This window comes from Maniola hyperantus, chromosome Z, assembly GCF_902806685.2.
Source record: "Maniola hyperantus chromosome Z, iAphHyp1.2, whole genome shotgun sequence".
Classification (NCBI taxonomy): domain Eukaryota; kingdom Metazoa; phylum Arthropoda; class Insecta; order Lepidoptera; family Nymphalidae; genus Maniola; species Maniola hyperantus.
Genome location: NC_048564.1, coordinates 17000819 through 17021923, shown reverse-complemented (window position 1 = coordinate 17021923; position 21105 = coordinate 17000819). Strand labels below are relative to the sequence as shown.

General features: G+C 41.6%; 2 protein-coding genes across 2 annotated transcripts in view; both read left to right on the top strand.

Annotated features, from left to right (window-relative positions):
- The window catches only part of LOC117995282 (homeobox protein caupolican-like), a 360854-nt gene that overhangs the window by 78408 nt on the left and 261341 nt on the right, over window positions 1-21105 (top strand). The window lies entirely within an intron of this gene.
- On the top strand, window positions 3512-8945 carry LOC138404540 (uncharacterized). Its single transcript, XM_069508793.1, has 2 exons — window positions 3512-5791; window positions 8747-8945. Exon 1 carries the CDS (start codon window positions 3512-3514, stop codon window positions 5321-5323), a length of 1812 nt encoding a protein of 603 aa, XP_069364894.1. The 3' UTR covers window positions 5324-5791; window positions 8747-8945.

The following is a 21105-nucleotide window of genomic DNA, read 5'->3' as shown; positions in this document are numbered from 1 at the left end:
TTTCTTACAAAAAATAGACATGGGTGTCGTTTTCAGGGTTTTCGAGGGTGTTGAATTTGATGGTGACATTTATTTTGAAATCCAAGATGGCCGACATGGATTTTTTACAAAAAATAGACATGGGTGTCGTTTTCAGGGTTTTCGAGGGTGCTGAATTGGATGATGACATTTATTTTGAAATCCAAGATGGCCACCCATGTCTATTTTTTGTAAAAAAAATCATGTCCGCCATCTTGGATTTCAGAATAAATGTCATCATCAAATTCAGCACCCTCGAAAACCCTGAAAACGACACCCATGTCTATTTTTTGTAAAAAAAATCCATGTCGGCCATCTTGGATTTCAAAATAAATGTCATGATCCAATTCAGCACCCTCGAAAACTCTGAAAACGACACCCATGTCAATTTTTTGTAAAAAATCCATGTCGGCCATCTTGGATTTCAGAATAAATGTCATCATCAAATTCAGCACCCTCGAAAACCCTGAAAACGACACCCATGTCTATTTTTTGTAAAAAATCCATGTCGGCCATCTTGGATTTCAAAATTAATGTCATCATCCAATTCAGCACCCTCGAAAACCCTGAAAACGACACCCATGTCAATTTTTTGTAAAAAAATCCATGTCGGCCATCTTGGATTTCAGAATAAATGTCATCATCAAATTCAGCACCCTCGAAAACCCTGAAAACGACACCCATGTCAATTTTTTGTAAAAAATCCATGTCGGCCATCTTGGATTTCAGAATAAATGTCAACATCAAATTCAGCACCCTCGAAAACCCTGAAAACGACACCCCTGTCAATTTTTGTAAAAAAAATCATGTCCGCCATCTTGGATTTCAGAATAAATGTCATCATCAAATTCAGCACCCTAGAAAACCCTGAAAACGACACCCATGTCTATTTTTTGTAAAAAAAATCCATGTCAGCCATCTTGGATTTCAAAATAAATGTCATCATCAAATTCAGCACCCTCAAAAACCCTAAAACGACCCCCATGTCAATTTTTTTGTAAAAAATCCATGTCGGCCATCTTGGATTTCAAAATAAATGTCACCATCAAATTCAGCACCCCCGAAAACCCTGAAAACGACACCCATGTCTATTTTTTGTAAAAAAAATCATGTCCGCCATCTTGGATTTCAGAATAAATGTCATCATCAAATTCAGCACCCTCGAAAACCCTGAAAACGACACCCATGTCTATTTTTGTAAAAAATCCATGTCGGCTATCTTGGATTTAAAAATAAATGTCATCATCACATTCAGCACCCTCAAAAACCCTAAAACGACACCCATGTCAATTTTTTTGTAAAAAATCCATGTCGGCCATCTTGGATTTCAAAATAAATGTCACCATCAAATTCAGCACCCTCGAAAACCCTGAAAACGACACCCATGTCTATTTTTTGTAAAAAATCCATGTCGGCCATCTTGGATTTGAAAATAAATGTCATATCAAATTCAGCACCCTCGAAAACCCTGAAAACGACACCCATGTCTATTTTTTGTAAAAAAATCCATGTCGGACATCTTGGATTTCAGAATAAAAGTCATCATCAAATTCAGCACCCTCGAAAACCCTGAAAACGACACCCATGTCAATTTTTTGTAAAAAAAATCATGTCGGCCATCTTGGATTTCAGAATAAATGTCATCATCCAATTCAGCACCCTCGAAAACCCTGAAAACGACACCCATGTCTATTTTTTGTAAAAAAATCCATGTCGGCCATCTTGGATTTCAGAATAAATGTCATCATCAAATTCAGCACCCTCAAAAACCCTAAAACGACCCCCATGTCAATTTTTTTGTAAAAAATCCATGTCGGCCATCTTGGATTTCAAAATAAATGTCACCATCAAATTCAGCACCCTCGAAAACCCTGAAAACGACACCCATGTCTATTTTTTGTAAAAAAAATCATGTCCGCCATCTTGGATTTCAGAATAAATGTCATCATCAAATTCAGCACCCTCGAAAACCCTGAAAACGACACCCATGTCAATTTTTGTAAAAAAAATCATGTCCGCCATCTTGGATTTCAGTATAAATGTCATCATCAAATTCAGCACCCTCGAAAACCCTGAAAACGACACCCATGTCAATTTTTTGTAAAAAATCCATGTCGGCCATCTTGGATTTCAGAATAAATGTCATCATCAAATTCAGCACCCTCGAAAACCCTGAAAACGACACCCATGTCAATTTTTTGTAAAAAATCCATGTCGGCCATCTTGGATTTCAGAATAAATGTCAACATCAAATTCAGCACCCTCGAAAACCCTGAAAACGACACCCCTGTCAATTTTTGTAAAAAAAATCATGTCCGCCATCTTGGATTTCAGAATAAATGTCATCATCAAATTCAGCACCCTAGAAAACCCTGAAAACGACACCCATGTCTATTTTTTGTAAAAAAATCCATGTCAGCCATCTTGGATTTCAAAATAAATGTCATCATCAAATTCAGCACCCTCAAAAACCCTAAAACGACCCCCATGTCAATTTTTTTGTAAAAAATCCATGTCGGCCATCTTGGATTTCAAAATAAATGTCACCATCAAATTCAGCACCCTCGAAAACCCTGAAAACGACACCCATGTCTATTTTTTGTAAAAAAAATCATGTCCGCCATCTTGGATTTCAGAATAAATGTCATCATCAAATTCAGCACCCTCGAAAACCCTGAAAACGACACCCATGTCTATTTTTTGTAAAAAATCCATGTCGGCCATCTTGGATTTCAAAATAAATGTCATCATCCAATTCAGCACCCTCGAAAACCCTGAAAACGACACCCATGTCAATTTTTTGTAAAAAATCCATGTCGTCCATCTTGGATTTCAGAATAAATGTCATCATCAAATTCAGCACCCTCTAAAACCCTGAAAACGACACCCATGTCAATTTTTTGTAAAAAAAATCATGTCCGCCATCTTGGATTTCAGAATAAATGTCATCATCAAATTCAGCACCCTCGAAAACCCTAAAAACGACACCCATGTCAATTTTTTGTAAAAAAAATCATGTCCGCCATCTTGTATTTATAAATAAATAACATCCCGGAAAAGTGCACAATCAGTTAGTACTTGATACACGCGCAATAATATGTATTTATGTAGGTGTGACACAAGGTGCCAACAAAGGTCCCCGGCGTGGCAGAACTAGTTAATGATCTGTGTGTCAGCCGTCATCAGGCGGCCCACGTTTCCATTCGCTAGTTAGGCTAAACGAGGCATCCTTCATGCAACCGGGCGGGTCGGCGGGGTTGCGGATTGCCGGTGTCCCCAGGACCCTGGACAAGAAGGAACTGCTAAGGTACCACTCCAAACACCTGAGCAGAGCCAAGAAACCCCTTCCCGTGTTCCAAATCACCCCGTTCCGATCCAAATAACCCTCCTTTTTAAAATCCCTTACAAACTACCCTAAAATCCCGCACACTTCACAATCACTTACACACAGAGACACACACAAACACTACACAAGTAACACATCAAACCAAAAATGGCGGATCACAACAAACGTATCGGTCTCCTGGTGGGTAGCGGTTTAACGCCCAAATCCCACCCTGGCACCCAGGCGTCATCTACGGACGGCGCCCAGGGCCCAGGCTGCCCCATCGTATCAGGAGGGGGCAAAGACCCGCACATTATCGATATGATGACGATAAAAACGACCTCTGCATCTAACATGGACCTGTCCTCCCTAGCCGCAGCGATCCCTGCGCCTGCTAGCGCAAGCGCATGGACGCTCGTGGCTCCCAAACAGAAAAAGAAAAAGAAGGGAAAAAGGACAGACAGACGGACAACAACACAAACGGACACCCAAGCTGACGCACAGATGGACAGACCGACCGCAGACCGAAAAGGCGGGAAGCGCAAAGAACCCGACTGCCCAACCGCGGATGCTGGCGACTCGGCCGGGGGAAGTAAGGGAGGAAACGAAGGACGGCCTTCACTAAGTGGAGTACGGCCTCTCGCGGACACCCGCGCAACCCCCGGCTGTTCCACCGGCGGACATGCGAGCGGGCAGGAATCGGCCTCTGACCGCAACCCACATGCCTCGGGAGAGTCGAGCACCACCACCGGAAGGGCTGGGCAAACCGTGGTCATGGACAGGGGGAACGATGGTAGTCACACCGACCCCAAAGGGAACCCAATCCGGACGCGGGGCGCAACGGGCCCTGACGGTTCCAACACCGCTCGACCCCCAACGACAACAACAACAACAACAACCAAACCAGACAGTGACAACTTACAAAAAGTCCCCAACCCACCTAATAAGCGGGCTCACCCCCGCTCTAGGAAGCGGAATAGGGGAATGACACAACCAGACACACAGAACAACCCCGGACCGTCGTCAAGTCAACCTAACAACAAAAGAAATAGACCTGACGACTCGATCTCACCCAGGGGGGAATATAAACGACCACGAACGGACCACAGACCACACCGAGACGCAAAGGACCACTACGCGAAAGCCGTCCAATCGCACTTGAGTGTGGCTGTGACAACTACCCCAAGGACTGACTTAACTCAAGCTGAGGCGAACACCATACAGGGTCTGATACAGAAGGCGATTTTCGCGGCCTGTATCGAACCCTTGGCGCCAGGCCAAACCCGATACGCCCCGGCGTTTGAAGGTAAAGCCTTCCTCAGCGAGGGTGTCCTAAAAATGTGGTGCCACGACGACCAAGCACTTAGCTGGCTCAAGAACGTGGTACCAAATTTAACATCACCAAAGAGCGGAACAAAACTCACTGTGATACAACAGACCGAAATACCAATTAGGGTAAGGTCGGGGCTATATGTCCCGGACTACGACGGGGAGATAGGCCAACTACATCAAGTCCTATCTCATCAAAACCCGTGGTATAAGGTGTCACAGTGGGTCTTGTTCAGCTACTCGCGAACAACCAGCAGCCCTCCTGGTGTGTTCCTGATACTAGGAATTCCCAACGAGGAGCTGCCAACGATTCTGGAGCGCGGCAGGAAGGTCGCCTACTCCACGGGCACTATCTATATCAGGTTCTTCACGGATGAAGGACTAAGTGATGTACCGCCCGGGCATAACTTAGAGCCTGAAAACCGAGAGGAGCCTGATGTGGGTGGTGACATGGATGTGGATGAACCAACCAGTCAGCTCTGTGCAACACCTGAGCCCTCCGTAAGCACAGTCCTCGGCAACATCGAGGAAATGCTAGCGGACTCCCGGACTAACCTCATACAACCCCGGGAGAGAAAGGCGACACAAAACGCTTCAGAAGAAACTGCCCCTGCCGAACAACCCCCGGCACAGAGGGCGACAGAAAAATAAAGATCATTCAAACCAACCTCCAGCACAAACACCTCGCCACGGCCACGTTACGTAGGCAGCTGGAGGTTGAAGACGAGACCATCGCCCTGATCCAGGAGCCGTGGGTCAGGGGAAAAACCATATGTGGTTTCGGAAGCTGTCATGGTAAGATCTTTTCACACAGCAATGATGAACCACCAAGAACATGCATCTACATTCCACGCTGTATTACAGCGTTACTACTAACACAATACTGTTCCAGAGATCTGACAGCAGTTAAAATAAATAATGGAATACAACAAGGCATGGGGCGACTGCCAAAACCAGTGGTCCTAGCATCAATATACATGCCCATTGAGGACGCAATACCAACAAAAGAATTGGTGGAGCTTGTAACACACTGTGAAGATAACGACATAGATTTAATCATCTCTGTCGACAGCAACGCACATCACAACCTTTGGGGATGCACAGCCAACAACAAACGTGGTGAGAGTTTAATAAATTTCCTACTAACCACTAACCTAACAATTATTAATATGGGTACCGAACCGACTTTTGTGACGAGTAGGTACCAAACCATAATAGATCTAACCCTAGCGTCAACCAGAGCCGCAGACCACGTAAAGAACTGGCGAGTCAGTGATGAGCCTTCTCTCTCTGACCACAGGCGGATATGCTATGAGCTAGATCTCATGATAACTCAACATGTACCAAAAAGAAATCCAAGGAAAACCAACATACTAAAATACAAAAACCTGCTGACACAACAAATAGGTGTAAGTAAACCAAAAAACATCAATGATATCGATAACATCGAAGGAAACGTAAATAAACTAACAAAATATATTAGAACAAGCTATGAACAAGCTTGTCCCCTAAAGAAAAACAACATAAAACAACCATCGAAAAACAGCTGGTGGGGTCCTGATTTGGAAAGAATGAGGAAAAAACTTAGACATCTTTTCAACAGAGCCAAAAACACCAAACAAGAACAAGATTGGGACAACTATAAGGAGGCCCAATACCAATACAATAAACGCGTCAGGGAAAAGGAAAAAAACTCCTGGCAAAAGTTCTGCACAAGCATAGAATCAAACGATACTGCTGCTCGCATACGCAAGATTCTAGCAAACGATAACACCCGCACACTCGGCTCGCTGAGGAAAGCTGACGGAACATACACCAAGAACGACAAAGAGATAAGCGAAACGCTCATAGAAACACACTTCCCTGGCTGTAGAATAGTAGATTCAACAGACTGGGTGAACACCCTTGGTCACCATCCAATAGAAGAGGATTGGGACCTTGCCAACAACATAGTCACGCGAGATAGAATCAGCTGGGCTATAGACACCTTTCACCCTTTCAAAACAGGAGGGACCGATACCATTTTCCCAGCACTTCTACAATGGGGAAAACTTCAACTGATGCCCTGGCTGGAAATAATATACAGGGCCTGCATAGCATACAAATACATCCCAATGGCCTGGAGAGAAGTGAAGGTGGTCTTCCTACCAAAACCTGGTAGGAGTGACTACACATTGCCAAAGTCCTTCAGACCAATCAGCCTTACATCATTTCTATTAAAGACGCTTGAAAGACTGGTCGACCGGTCTCTCAGGGACAGAACTTTAAAGCATATACCACTACATCCCAACCAACATGCTTACAGTACGGGTAAATCAACAGAAACCGCATTGCACTCTGTTGTGTCCAAAATCGAGCATGACTTAGAAAACAAACTATCGACATTAGGCATTTTCATAGATATTGAGGGAGCCTTTGACAAAACAACTTTTGATAGCATTGACAAAGCCTTGGCACGATACAAGGCGCCAAAAACTATACGCAGCTGGATAAGAGTAATGCTAGAACAGAGAATTATACAACTAGACATCAACGGAGTCACAAAAGGTATAGTAGCGAGAGGCTGCCCTCAAGGAGGTGTTTTATCACCAATCCTGTGGAACCTGGTAGTTGACGACCTGATAACTAAACTAAACAAAAGTGGGTTCTATACCATTGGTTACGCGGATGACCTCACCATCCTAATCAGTGGTAAATTAGAAAACACACTATATGAAGTTATGCAACGAGCCTTGCGCTTAATCGAAAGATGGTGCGATGGAAATGAACTTACAGTAAATCCAAAGAAAACAGAGATGATTCTGTTTACCAACAAAAGAAAAATTGAGCTAACAAAACCACCAACCTTGTTCAACACAAGCCTTGAACTGTCCACTGAAGTAAAGTACCTCGGTGTGACGCTGGACAGTAAGCTCAGCTGGAAAAGGCATACAGAAGATAAAATTAAAAAATCACTTACAATACTAAATCAATGCAAACGCATGCTGGGGAAAAAATGGGGACTAAAACCAAAGATAATGAAATGGTTATACCTAGCGGTTGTAAGATGTTCACTAACCTATGCTGCACTTGTATGGTGGCCAAGAACTCTCCTTACAACCGCCCAGCAAGAACTACAGAAATTCCAACGGCAAGCATGCCTCGCCATTACCGGCTGCATGAGTACTACACCAACAGCAGCACTCGAAATTATACTGGGGATTCCGCCCCTATACCTACACATTAAAGAAGAAGCAACACTCGCAGCCTTGAGACTGAAAACCTCGGGTCATTGGAAAGAACACAACACAATGCATACTAAAATTCTTTTGCAAAGCATAAACAAAGAGCCACGTCTGGAGTGGAAATGCGACAGAACCAAAAAACAACACATACTAGACAAAAACTACAAGATAAACACAGGAAAGAATATGAATCCGAGGTCAACACGAGACGCAATAGAAGTGTACACCGACGGATCCAAAACCAAGACTGGCACAGGTGCAGGAGCCTATTGCCAAGAACTGAACATGAGGATAAGTCACGCACTCGGTAAGGAAAACTCTGTCTTCCAAGCAGAGTGTGTGGGCATTATGACCGCGGCTATATCCATGACCAATCGACAGGTAACAAACTTTAAGATTAACATTAACTCTGATAGCCAAACTGCTCTTAAAGCCTTGGCTAGATTCTCGACGACCTCCCAACTTATACAAGACTGCCACAAGGCTCTGCAAACTCTCGCCATGTCAAACGACATCACCCTAAGGTGGGTCAAAGGACATGATGGAGACCAGGGAAACGAGGCAGCAGACGCACTAGCACGAAAGGCTACGACACTGAAGGTGACAGGGCCAGAACCAATCGTACCCATACCCTTCAGTGAGTATAAAACCTGGTTGCATGAACTAACACTAAAAGAACATTCTAAACTATGGGCTAACACAACAGACTGCAGGCAAGCCAAAGAGGCTTTGCCTAACATAGACAAACGTCAAACTAACAAACTACTCCGCCTGGACAGAGGTAAACTTAGGAAGGTGGTGGGACTCATAACAGGGCATAGCCCACTAAACAAACACCTTTTCGTTATAGGTGTCACCGACAGTCCTCTGTGCAGGGTCTGCATGGAGGTCGATGAAACACCGACGCACGTGCTCCTGGAGTGCACGGGCGTGGCAGAGCAACGCGAACGCCATTTAGGTTCCCCGACCTCACTCCAAGAAGCCCTCGGCAACCTGGGCGGTCTACTTGGCTTCTGGAGTGAGCTTGGATGGCTGGAGTGAAGACTTCGGCGGGGAGGGGTGATGCACGCACAACAGACGGAAACGTTTAAGTGCGGAAACCAGCCCAGAATGAAGAAAGAAAGAAAGAAAGGTGCCAACAAGTTCAAATTAATTCCCGTTGTGTAACAGTGTTACTCAACGGGAATGTTTTGAAATTTTAGGCACCTTGTGTCACAGTGTTACACACGGGGGTGTGACTCAACGGGAATAACCCACTTTGACGCTAGGTAGCCCTAATTTTCTTTGATTTCACGTCACACTTTTTGGGTTTTTAATAACGCAGCCTAACTAGTGTTCAGTTCAGTACCGAGTAGAGGCCACGAAGCTGAGGGTAGCGAGACGACGCGGTGCGGCGCGGCGGGTAGGGTACACAAATTTGACTGGTCGGAACACGGCTCAATGCAGCTCTAGTCTGCTCAGCTCCACTCCGCCACGCTTCGCTTCAATGGAAACACTTGCTACTTTTCACTGCTCTTGTCCGCTCCAGTCCGCCCAGTTTCGCATCAGTGGAAATGCACCTTTATGCGCACCACAGTCTGTTTGACTCCGTTCTGTCCGGCTCGGGACCACGTGTTCATATTATATTTTATTTGAAAGTCCACTCCGCTCCACTAACACAGTCTCTACTGATTCAGAGTGATTTCAAGCACTCTCATTGGCCAATTCACGGTCCGCTCCGCTCCACTCAGCTAAACGCACCCTAAAAATGTGGGATTGAGCGTGCAGGCAGCGTTGAGCGTGTCTTGAAAATTGGAATGCGCAACCGACCGCGCTGTATGGCCGTTTCCAGACTGAGTGATCGTTAAACTGTGACAATAATAATAAAAGTTTGGAAAATGTTTGGAAGCACGCGGCTGCGCGTTGAATTTATTTGACAAATTTATCACCACCAGTTCCTTTTCAAAGATCAAAGTTTAATTGGCCGGCCATTTTTATTTCACTATCGTAACAATGATTGTATTATATTCAGTTAAATTGTATTTATATTCACGTTTATATTCAGCATCAGTGGCGGATTTGCCCTTAGGCACAATAGGCCCGAGCCTAGAGCGGCCACATATTAGGGGCGGCCGCTCTGCAATGCATCGTATTAATACTTATAACTAACTTGAACTTATATAAATAATCAATAAGTTCAAGAAAAATCAGGAATAGAAAGTGCGTAAGCAACCAATAAAAGGACAATAGATCATTGTTTTTACGTGAACGAAACAATAGGTCAAGGATCGAAAAAGGCAAAAGCGTAAACACTTACAACCCATATTCACAAATGTTACTATGAGGTCTCATGTTGCGTTCGAACGCACATGGTACAGAAAACCTATTCATAAACAACAGGAGGGACGGACGACACCACCAAAACGAGACCATAAAACTTTACGCGATACATTTTGGCAAAACAATACAGATAGGGTATAGGGTGTATGTCCGAGTGTTTGTGTGATTTAAATAATTTCTGTTTGAAAAATCGCGATTAATAAAGTAAATCCTTGAGAAAACATATAAAGAGCGATCACTACAAAACTTATACCTACGTGATATAAAAAAAACGATTATTACGGTGCCGATGAATTTTAAAGATGCTAATGGATGCTATAGATTTTTTAGGGTTCCGTAGCCAAATAGCAAAAAATGGAACCCTTATAAATGTATAATATCATGTCTGTCTGTATGTCCGTCCGTATGTCACAGCCACTTTTTTCGAAACCATAAGAGCTATACTTTTGAAACTTGGTAAGTAGATGTATTCTGTGAACCGCATTAAGATTTTCACACAAAAATAGAAAAAAAACAATAAATTTTGGGGGTCCCCTACTTAGAACTGAAACTCAAAAAATATTTTTTTTCATCAAACCTATACGTGTGGAGTATCTATGGATAGATCTTCAAAAATGATATTGAGGTTTCTAATGTCATTTTTTCTAAACTGAATAGTTTGCGCGAGAGACACTTCCAAAGTGGTAAAATGTGTCTCCCCCTGTAACTTCTAAAATAAGAGAATGATAAAACTAAAAAAAATATATGATGTACATTACCATGCAAACTTCCACCGAAAATTGGTTTGAACGAGATCTAGTCAGTAGTTTCTGATTTATCGTACAAAATGTCGATAAAATGCGATTGCAGTACGGAACCCTCAGTGCGCGATTCTGATTCGCACTTGGCCGATTTTCATTCATTCATTATGTCATGTCATTAATAAATGCAGATCTTTTGACAGTTACCAGTAGAGGACATCCAGTGCCTCCTATTTTATTAGTTACTAGTGACTTTAAAATTTTATTCATTGGGGAGTTGAAAAAACATTACATATTATTATGTGATTTGAAAAATATACGACTATTTAGTTGAATTCCGAATTTCCGAATGTTCATCTATTGGTCCGGGTACCCTAATGACAATCTTAGTTTTGGGTTTTAAACGATGTATGATGCCATCTGGACACCATCTGGTAGTCACTCGAGTCTTCACTCTCGCGTATCCAAACTAAGTTGACCAATCCCTTAGCAGAGTCCTTTAAGTGCAGACGAGTTTTGTAACACACTATCTGATCTGCCCGGGCTTCACTCGGGTGGGATTTAGAATATCAGCGTGGGGGTGAAAATATAGTGCTAGTGCAATTCAAAGAACACACGAACAAAGTGAAAGCATAGTGCTAGTGCAATTTAAAGAACACAAGAACAATGTGTCTACCAATAAAGACTCAATAGACCGATTCTTAGGTATAGTAAGTACGTTTATAAGTTTAGGTTAATATAATATTACTTATTAGCCTCTCTCATAGGCTAGATTGTAATGATAGTAAAGTATTGTTGTCAGCACTTTACGATAGTAAAAAAAAGCATGGGGGTGGAGTTTTCAAAAAACCTGAAACACGTATTTTTTCATTTTCCTACATACTTACCAATTCTCATGGAAATAACTTGAAAAACAACGGACATTCATACAAACTTACACCCCCTATTTTACCCCCTTGGAAGTAAAATTTTCAAAAATCATGAAATACTTACATAATATTTTTCTTTTTAACCGAAAGCCACATACATACTATTTGATATTACTTCGTATGGACAGGGCTTTTGAACAATCAAAATGGCACTGACTCAGTGGTGCTTTAGCACCAATGCAACCTCAGTGACGTCTGGATTTCAAACGAGTCGTTCATTAGTACCTATCTAAGAGGTGGCGCTGATTTATCTGGTTCCAAAACCGTGAAAAATTTTGTTTGCTTGACCATATCTTGTCATTTATATCGATGCTTATATAACAATTTTTATCGATGTAACTTTAAAAATAAATGACTTTCATACAAACTTCCATATCCTATTTAACCCCCTTAGGGGTTGAACTTTCAAAAATCCTTTCTTAGTGGATGCCTACGTTAGAAAAGGAACTTACTGTCAATATTTCATGTTTCTAAACCCAGCAGTTTAGGCTGTGCGTTGATAGATCAGTTTGTCAGTCAGAACAAGTCTTTTTATATATATTTAAACTAGCTTATGCTCGCGACTTCATCCGCGTGGACTACACAAATTTCGAACCCGGAAGGGATCGGGCTGAGATTTGGCATGCAGATATCTATTATGACGTAGGCATCCGCTAAGACAGGATTTTTGAAAATTTAACCTCTAAGAGGATGAAATAGGGGTATGAAATTCGTGTGGTCCACGCGGATGAAGTCGCGAGCATAAGTTAGTCTTTAATATGATGAGAGCTGGGGAAGGGGCGGCTCTGGCCTGGGGCCTAGAGCGGCTAAGACTGCAAATCCGCCTCTGTTCAGCATCCCACATAGGCAAAGAGCTGTTCAACGATTTATTTAAGAAAGTATTTTTTTATTTAGAACGACTCTGCGATAGATGGAGATAATGATGATGAAGTCCCGCAAATTCTCATGTCTCATTAACATCGAAATGACGTCATTTTGACGTCAGCCGAAATAAAAATATACCATAAGCTCGAAACTTCAGTCTAATGCTGCCGTCGCTAAAATGGCGGCCACGCGCATTAGCAATTTGCGGGATGTACCAATTAGGACATTGTTGTTGGATATGGAACTCGATAGGCGTGCAAACGTGAAATAGAAAACAATATTTAAAGGAACGTGTATAATAAATTCATGGTAAGTAGGTATTAAAATCACATTAAAATAGATAAAAGAAACGTCAATAAACGACTTGCCGGGTTTCGCGGGTCATGCAACACCTGTCTATATATTTTAGTCTACATCTTTATATAGCCTACATATAAAAAAATAATACACGCGATTTCCACAACAATAACCTCACAATAAAGGAGTATAATGCTTTGAATAGTTTTATAGCGTTGCCATTTGTATCGGTATGACGTGTAAAGATACGTGTACCGTAAATCGTAACGTTGTTCAAAAGATTTTAGGCTTTATTGAAATGGGATAGAGAAGACTTTTGTGTGGTTTGTAGGGCATTGTATTGTAGTTTCACGCAATGTATGGGTGCGTGTAATCCTATTAATCGAATGCGCACTTTTTGTAACGTTATTGACGTAAAGAGTTCGGTTTCATTTTAACCCTTCCCTTTTCTTTTTTCCTTTGCTAGGTTTACTAAGTATCCATCATCATCATGATCAACCCATAGCCGGCTCACTACAGAGCACGGGTCTCCTCTCCAACCACCACGCTGGCCAAGTGCGGAATGGCAGACTTCACACACCTTTGCGAACATTATGGAGAACTATCAGGCATGCAGGTTTCCTCACGATGTTTTCATTAACCGTCAAAGCGAGTGATAAGTATTTAATTTCTCGAAATGTACAAAACTCCGAAAAGAAGATATCCCATCCCAAATAGAAGGCGGACGTCGTAATTAACCACTAGGCTATCACGGCTTAAATATTATTAGAAACCTGCTACCCGTGCGCTATAAGTTGAGACTCGCCTGGAATGCAACCCTCCGCCCGCTTGCCCTGTAACTTCCCCTCAAGCTCCCGTGTTGTACTGCAGACAACGCCATTTTTTTAACATCTTAGTCTCGTACTTGCTTACGTCACGCAACGACGACGCGCTCCGATTTTTGTCTACAGTACAACCACCCGTCTGTGGCGTCACCGCCCCCCAGGTCTCAACTTATTGCGCACGAGTAGTACTGGCCTAAAGAATGATGTAGGAAGTTGTTTTGTTCTATTTTTAACCGACTTTCAAAAAGGAAGCCTCGTTCTCAACTCGTCCCGTTTTTATAAAAAGGTAAACAAGTAGCTTTTCGCCGAAATGCCGAAATCTCATGGCACATGAGTGCAGTACGCGGCAGAAAATATTGTACATCGATCTTTAGAACGTGATAGCTGATTTGTAGAGCATTGTCTCTATAGTTGAGACCGACAAAACGTCATTCAGGTATGAGTGACAGAGACAACGCTCCACAAAGCCGAAATGTTGTTCTAAACACCGATGTACATTATTTTCAGCCGCGTAGGTATTATACCGCGAACTGACAATAAAATCATCATACCTAAAACCTAACTCCAGAAGGTCTAAAGCGCCAGGCGAATCGCGTCGCTTACGCGTTTCTCCGAGTAGGTTTCTACGATTCATTCATATTTCCAATTATGACATGGGTACCTTCAAGTCAAGAGTGAATAGGCATCTTCTAGGCAAGCGCGCTCCATCTTAGGCTGCAGCATCACTTGCCACCAGGTCTGATTGCAGCCAAGCGCTGGTCTACAATATTTTTTTTAAAAAAACTACTAAACTAAAACTACAGTATCAAAGCCTACACTATTGTCTGTTACGCTTATAGTTCCAGCAATGTTTTATTCATGACAATTATGTAGGTATAGGTAGGTAGAGGTACCTATTTCGTTTTTTACTTTTTTCACAATTAGGTAAGCAGAACTTACTCAAGTAGGTTACCTATTATTATTTTAATGAAGGAAACAGTTTATATATTAATAAATTGTATAAAAAACCGTTAGTTATAAAATTATTACCTTCGGTTTAACTTGTTAAGTAATTATATAAATAAATAATGATGTTGTAACGAACTTACACTAGTTTATACATTTTATTTTATAAATTAAAACAATATTTATGTCTAGTGCTACACTGAATAATTAATGAACCAAAAATTAACATACCTTAGTAGCTACTAAGTATCAACAGTAGATATTAAAAGAAAAAAAAAAAAAAAAAAAGTCTCAATAGTCAGAATCATCAATTTTTTCAGGTAATTAGGGCTTTTTTTTTTATTCAGATACAAGTTAGCCCTTGACTGCAATCTCACCTGGTGGTAAGTGATGATGCAGTCTAAGATGATAGCGGGCTAACCTGGAAGGGGTATGGCAGTTTTTATTAAACCCATAAGTACCCCTTTGGTTTCTACACGGCATCGTACCGGAACGCTAAATCGCTTGGCGGCACGGCTTTGCCGGTAGGGTGGTAACTATCCACGGCCAAAGCCTCCCACCAGACCAGACCAGAAATTTAGAAATTATAAAATTCCAAACCCCTGCCAGAAATCGAACCCGGGACCTCCCACTATTAAGACCACAGCGCTCACCACTGCGCCAGGGAGGTCATCAAATAGCACAAGTAAAAGAAAAATACGACAACCGTGAATTTGTGGTTCCATCACCAAAAAAAAAAAAACCGGCCAAACTCGCCACATTCTACATAAAAGCAAAAAGTAAAAATGAAATAAAAAATATAAAATAAATATAACAAAACGTCGAGTCACGGACAAACACCTTGTTAACCACAGGTGTTAAAATTTAATTTGCCCTCGCTTGATCAAAGTTGTGATTAGTTTGACAGCTCTATGAGGGATATGACTTGCTTTAACGGTGAAGTAAACGTTGTGAGGAAACCTGCATGCATGAGAGTTCTCCATAATGATCTCAAAGGAGTGGAGGTAAGTATAGTCTGCCAATCCGCACTTGGCTAGCATGGTAGACTATGGCCAAATTTTCTCAGGTGACCAACTGTGACTCAGTAGTGAGCCAGTACTGGGCTGTTGCTGGTGATGATGATTGATCTCTTTGTACCTACTTACCTACTTATGAAGTTCCGTAGGTACCTCAAAAGGAAAAAAGAAATCCTTATAGGATCACTTCGTAGTCTGTCGTGTCTGTCAAGAAAACCTATAAGGTACTACCCGTTGACCTAGAATCGTGAAATTTGGCAGGCTGTAGATCTTATAGCACAAGTAAAGGGATATTTTCAGAAAACCGTTTTGTGGTTACATCACAAAAAAAATTAAAATGTGTTCATGAACAAATAATTAATATTTTCAATTTTCAAAGTAAGCTAATTACTATATATATCATAAAAAATACGGAAACCTCGGTGCGTGAGTCTGACTCGCACTTGGCCAGTTTTTTTTTATATAAAAAGCGTGTACATTGTGGAGATAGAGGTGTCTCTATGAATCAAACCTAAGGCCACCCGTGCGAAGCCGGCGTGAAGCCGATGCGAATCAGCTAGAATAATATCTATAATAATCTACCCCAAAGAGCTGTCAAGTCCAAAGTGATAATACGGGTCTAAAATGACCTAGTTTGGGACTCTATAATGTGAGATTCGCATGTTCCCAAAAATTATACGAATTAAGCTAGTTTAGAAATCAATCATTCGAATTTTATTATAAAACGATCCGATTATTTCCTCGAAGTCGATTTCGAATCGATTTTGATCGAATACTAAACACCAGTGAAGCATTAGGAGCTAATTTCCAGTCTAGATGGTTTAAAGGCGTGTGCACACCGCCGGGTTAAACAAAAAGTAAGATAGGTAAATAATAATATTGTATCGAATCACTATAACAAATAAAATCAGTAGGCACTAATCCATACTTAATAATAATATTTTTTTTGAACTCTGTTATGTGCGGAACGGTGAAGGAGGAACAAGATTGTGGAGAACTTCCGGTATTTTCTAAATTATTTCTAGTGCCGTCTTACAACCGTTACTACCAGGTGAGACCGCAGACAAGAGCCCCTTATCATCGAATAAAAAAGCTATGTAAGTAAGGATATTATAATGAGCAATGAGGGGTGTCATGACGTGTACAGACCGTGGGTCACGAGTGGCCCCGCGGCGCCGGCGACGCACGCAGGGACCCCACGGCGACGCGACGCCGCGAGTGACTACTCTCAATACATCCACCATACCCACTCTCACTCACTACTAAGTTTTATACTTCACTTCGAATTGAGCCAATTTCTCACTCTGAGTCGTATCTTTCATTACCAGAGTGAACTAGAGTGAGGAAACTCTCGGTTTGAGCGACCTGAAGCGACATCTACATATATATAAAAGGAAAAGGTGACTGACTGACTGACTGATTTATCAGCGCCCAGCTCAAACTACTGGACGGATCGGGCTGAAATTTGACGTACAGATAGTTATTATGACGTAGGCATCCGCTAAGAAAGGATTTTTGAAAATTCAACGCCTAAGGGGGTGAAATATAAAATAAATAAAATTTGTGTAGTCCGCGCGAACGAAGTAAGCTGTCTGTCAAATATTGGGTAGGTAGGTACCTATTTGAGAACTAGGGGTGAAGTAAAAGTCATTTCATAGCCTTAGGGCCGGTTGTTTCAACAAATTTTGACGGACACGTAACCTTTAAATATGGCGCTAACGAACGTAAGTAAAGAAAAAGCGTTGATTCAGCATCTATTAGCGCTAACGTTCGTTAAAAAGTTACGTTTACGTTAACCAGCGTTGGCGCCATTGGTGATCGTCAAATCAGTTCGTAACTTCATACTTCCTACATACAGAACGTTTTATTTACAAATTATAATGGAATCAATTTAATTCAATGCTATTAATGGTAGTTTTTTTTCAAGATGAAAGAGAATGTGTAAGAAAGAAAAAGTGTTTAAAATGCGAAGTAGCAATATTAACAACTATATAATTTAATATTAAATGAAATAAAAAATGATACGGAGAAATAAGTTAATTTATAGGGTTAGTTTCGCAACCAAAATAACAATGACGAACAGTTTTTTGTACAATGAAGCAACGCTCTTAAATTAACAGATGTTAAAGTTCGTCTACGTCTGTTAAATTTTAACGAACGTATCTTACGAAGACCAATGGTTTGAAACAACCGGCCCTTAGTCCGCAATAGGTTGAGATGGCGATCGAGGCATGAGGCGGGGGCGCGTCACCCGCGCTCGCCCGCACTGGGCTAGCGCGGGGACTTGCGAGTGTGAGTCGAGACCGTCGCGTCGCGTACTGTATACATTGACGCCTGCCAGTGTAGACTGTAGGTGAAGGTGAACCTTGACAGTTTGTTACAAGTTTCATAACTATCGCGAACTGAGGCGATGTTTGGTAAAAATGTCAGTTTCAAAAATGCAAGTTGCGGCTATCGGCCTTTACACATGAGTAGATCCGAGTGTGACATGGTGAACCGAGAAAACATTTATTACGACATACGACTAATCAGAAACACGACTCATCGCTTCATTTGTTGAACATTCAAGATAACGACTTAAGTGAATCCTTGCAAAACAAAGATAACAATTTTAGGGTTCCGTACCCAAAGCGTAAAACGGGACCCTATTACTAAGACTCCGCTGTCCGTCCATCTGTCTGTCCGTCTGTCACCAGGCTGTATCTCATGAGCCGTGATAGTTAGATAGTTGGAATTTTCACAGATGATTTATTTCTGTTGCCGCTATAACAACAAATACTAAAAAATAGAATAAAATAAATATTTAAGGGGGCTCCCATACAACAAACGTGATTTTTTGCTCGTTTTTGCTCGATATTGATAACGTCAACCGATATTCACAGAATATTTACTTATATCAAAAATAAATAATTAAAGTTTTAAATTAATTAATAGAATAAACAAAATATTTAATGGTACGGAACCCTTCGTGCGCGAGTCCGACTCGGACTTGACCGATTTATCTTTAATCTCTAACTTCGCTAGTTTTGACTATAAATATTCCGATCTATACGACGAAAATGTGTGATACTGCGTTACAGAAGATCTTAGTGAACAACGTACATTTCATCTCTTTACATTCTGGGGCACACATCCATACAATTTTTGGTCATCTCTTTTACATAAAAAATCTTCATTGCTCTACTTCTTAAGGTGGTAGGTTTGCTATATCAGCTCAAATTTCAAATCTCTGTCTTCTGAAAGAGTTTACAGCTCTATCACACTGACGCCCCAGAACCGGTTGCGTACCGCCACATTGTAGTTCAGCTACGCACCGCTCCTGGATTAAATTTCTTTACAAAGGAAATATCTGGTCCCCTCTGAGAATGAAAAGGGTTTGGCCACAGTTCACCACGCAGGCCAAGCGCAGATTGGCAGACTTCATACACCTAGGCATTACAGGCATGCAGGTTTCCTTTATCGTTAAAGCAAGTGATAATCTCAACTGCCTAAAACGCACATAGTTCCGAAAAGATAGAGGTGTGTTCCCGAAATCAAACCCCAGAGTCCCTGAATAGGAGGCCGACGTCTCAACCACTAGGCTATCACGGATTGTGATATGGTGTACAATACATTATGTTGAGGGAACAGTTAAGTTTTCCGCCGTTGGATAAAAAGAAAACAATCAGGCCAGCATTTCTACTATCTAATCTAAAACACATCGTTTACATCACGCATGTCTGGCTAAACATTTTTACTGTCCAGCCGTAGATATAATAACACCCAGGATAGGACACGCACGTTCATCCGCGGTTGAAGAATAGGTTTTTATATAATGATTACTTATATTGGAATTAGAAATAACTTTTAAAACTTACTTAACTAAAAATAAGGTAAGCAATAATTTATCAAACTGACCAAAGAAAAATACATACCAAAGTCGGCGAATATAAGGCAGATTTAAGAGACGGCAACCTTTTTTGCAACGATTTGAAGCCTAAACCCCAACCTCGCGGTCCACAGTCTTTGGTTTGCATTTTACAGTATCCTTGAAGCTAGAGAATGCTATACTGCACGAGTAAGTAAAATCCAAAAAATCTAAAAAGACTGCCCTGCCGTATATATTTTTTTAATTTATAGCCATTGTCACTTGGGATGATGTAGGGATTCTAACTATACATACATCGCAATCATTTCAGGCTTTATCTATGGCGTATTAAAGAAACTCACATGCATACATATGTAGGAAAGACTGATAACCCTTTCCTAGAAGGTAATGATGATAATGATTGAGACGGATAAGTCAGGATTACAACATATTAGATTAACCGAGCCTTCGTGGGCGTACTAACATTATTCTCGCACACTAAGAGAGATATCACAGACTACCCTCGACTATACCTACCGTCAATAATAATGGGTCATGACGACAACGTCTCCGATGAGAGTAGACAATGCTAACTGGCACTAGCTAAGTCCGGCTCCACCATGTCCCCATACCGGTACCCAGACCAACCAGCTAACCTAGCTATTACAACCTATATTAGTTGAATCAACATCAACAACAACAATCACTCGTCTAATACAAATTGGAACGATACAAGTGGACTTACCAGATAAACAGCTAGCCAACACATACTATATCGTCACCCACAGAATCACATTCACTCTTCACAACATTCAGACCTTTCAGAACACGTCTTACTACACTGCCAGCCAACTAAGAAGTGAGTCTAGAGTCAGGCTGCTCAAATAAACAGACCACGCGTCATGATCTCTGTAAAAGCGCGCCGGGAAAATACAATGTTGTGTTCTTGCCACTAGGTGGCGCATTTCCGTTTTGTTTAATGTGCATCCTGTTATAATTAAAATACGACTGTGCCGGCACATATAATATGAATCCTGAAAACTTCTTTCTTTGGGCAGTCGTGTAAAAATGTAACGACCAAAAACAAGTGTGTATCTTTGGTTTCGCTCGGTATAGGTATCAATGTCCAGTAGTTTCTCTGAATGGGAAAAAGATCGATGTTAAAATTCAATTGTTTGTTAGCAACGCATTACTCGACTCAGTTGTTCCAACAGCTAATTTCCCTCGCGATCGACAAGGGTCGTTAATTGCGCCGGCGCCGATGGCCGCGAGTGATTCTGAGAGGAGCTGCGAGAACAATGAAATCGGTCATATTCGCCTGTTCCTGTCAGCTCGCAGCGGACCGTGGTCGCTTATCGCTGGCATCGCGCATATCTCATAGGTGTACTACCCTCCACAGTCCACAGCGTAAAGGCGTAAGGGATTCTT

What these genes read in the sequence shown, in the direction of transcription:
- LOC138404540 (XM_069508793.1), top strand. Translation starts at nt 3,512, where the DNA reads ATGGCGGATCACAACAAACGTATCGGTCTCCTGGTGGGTAGCGGTTTA.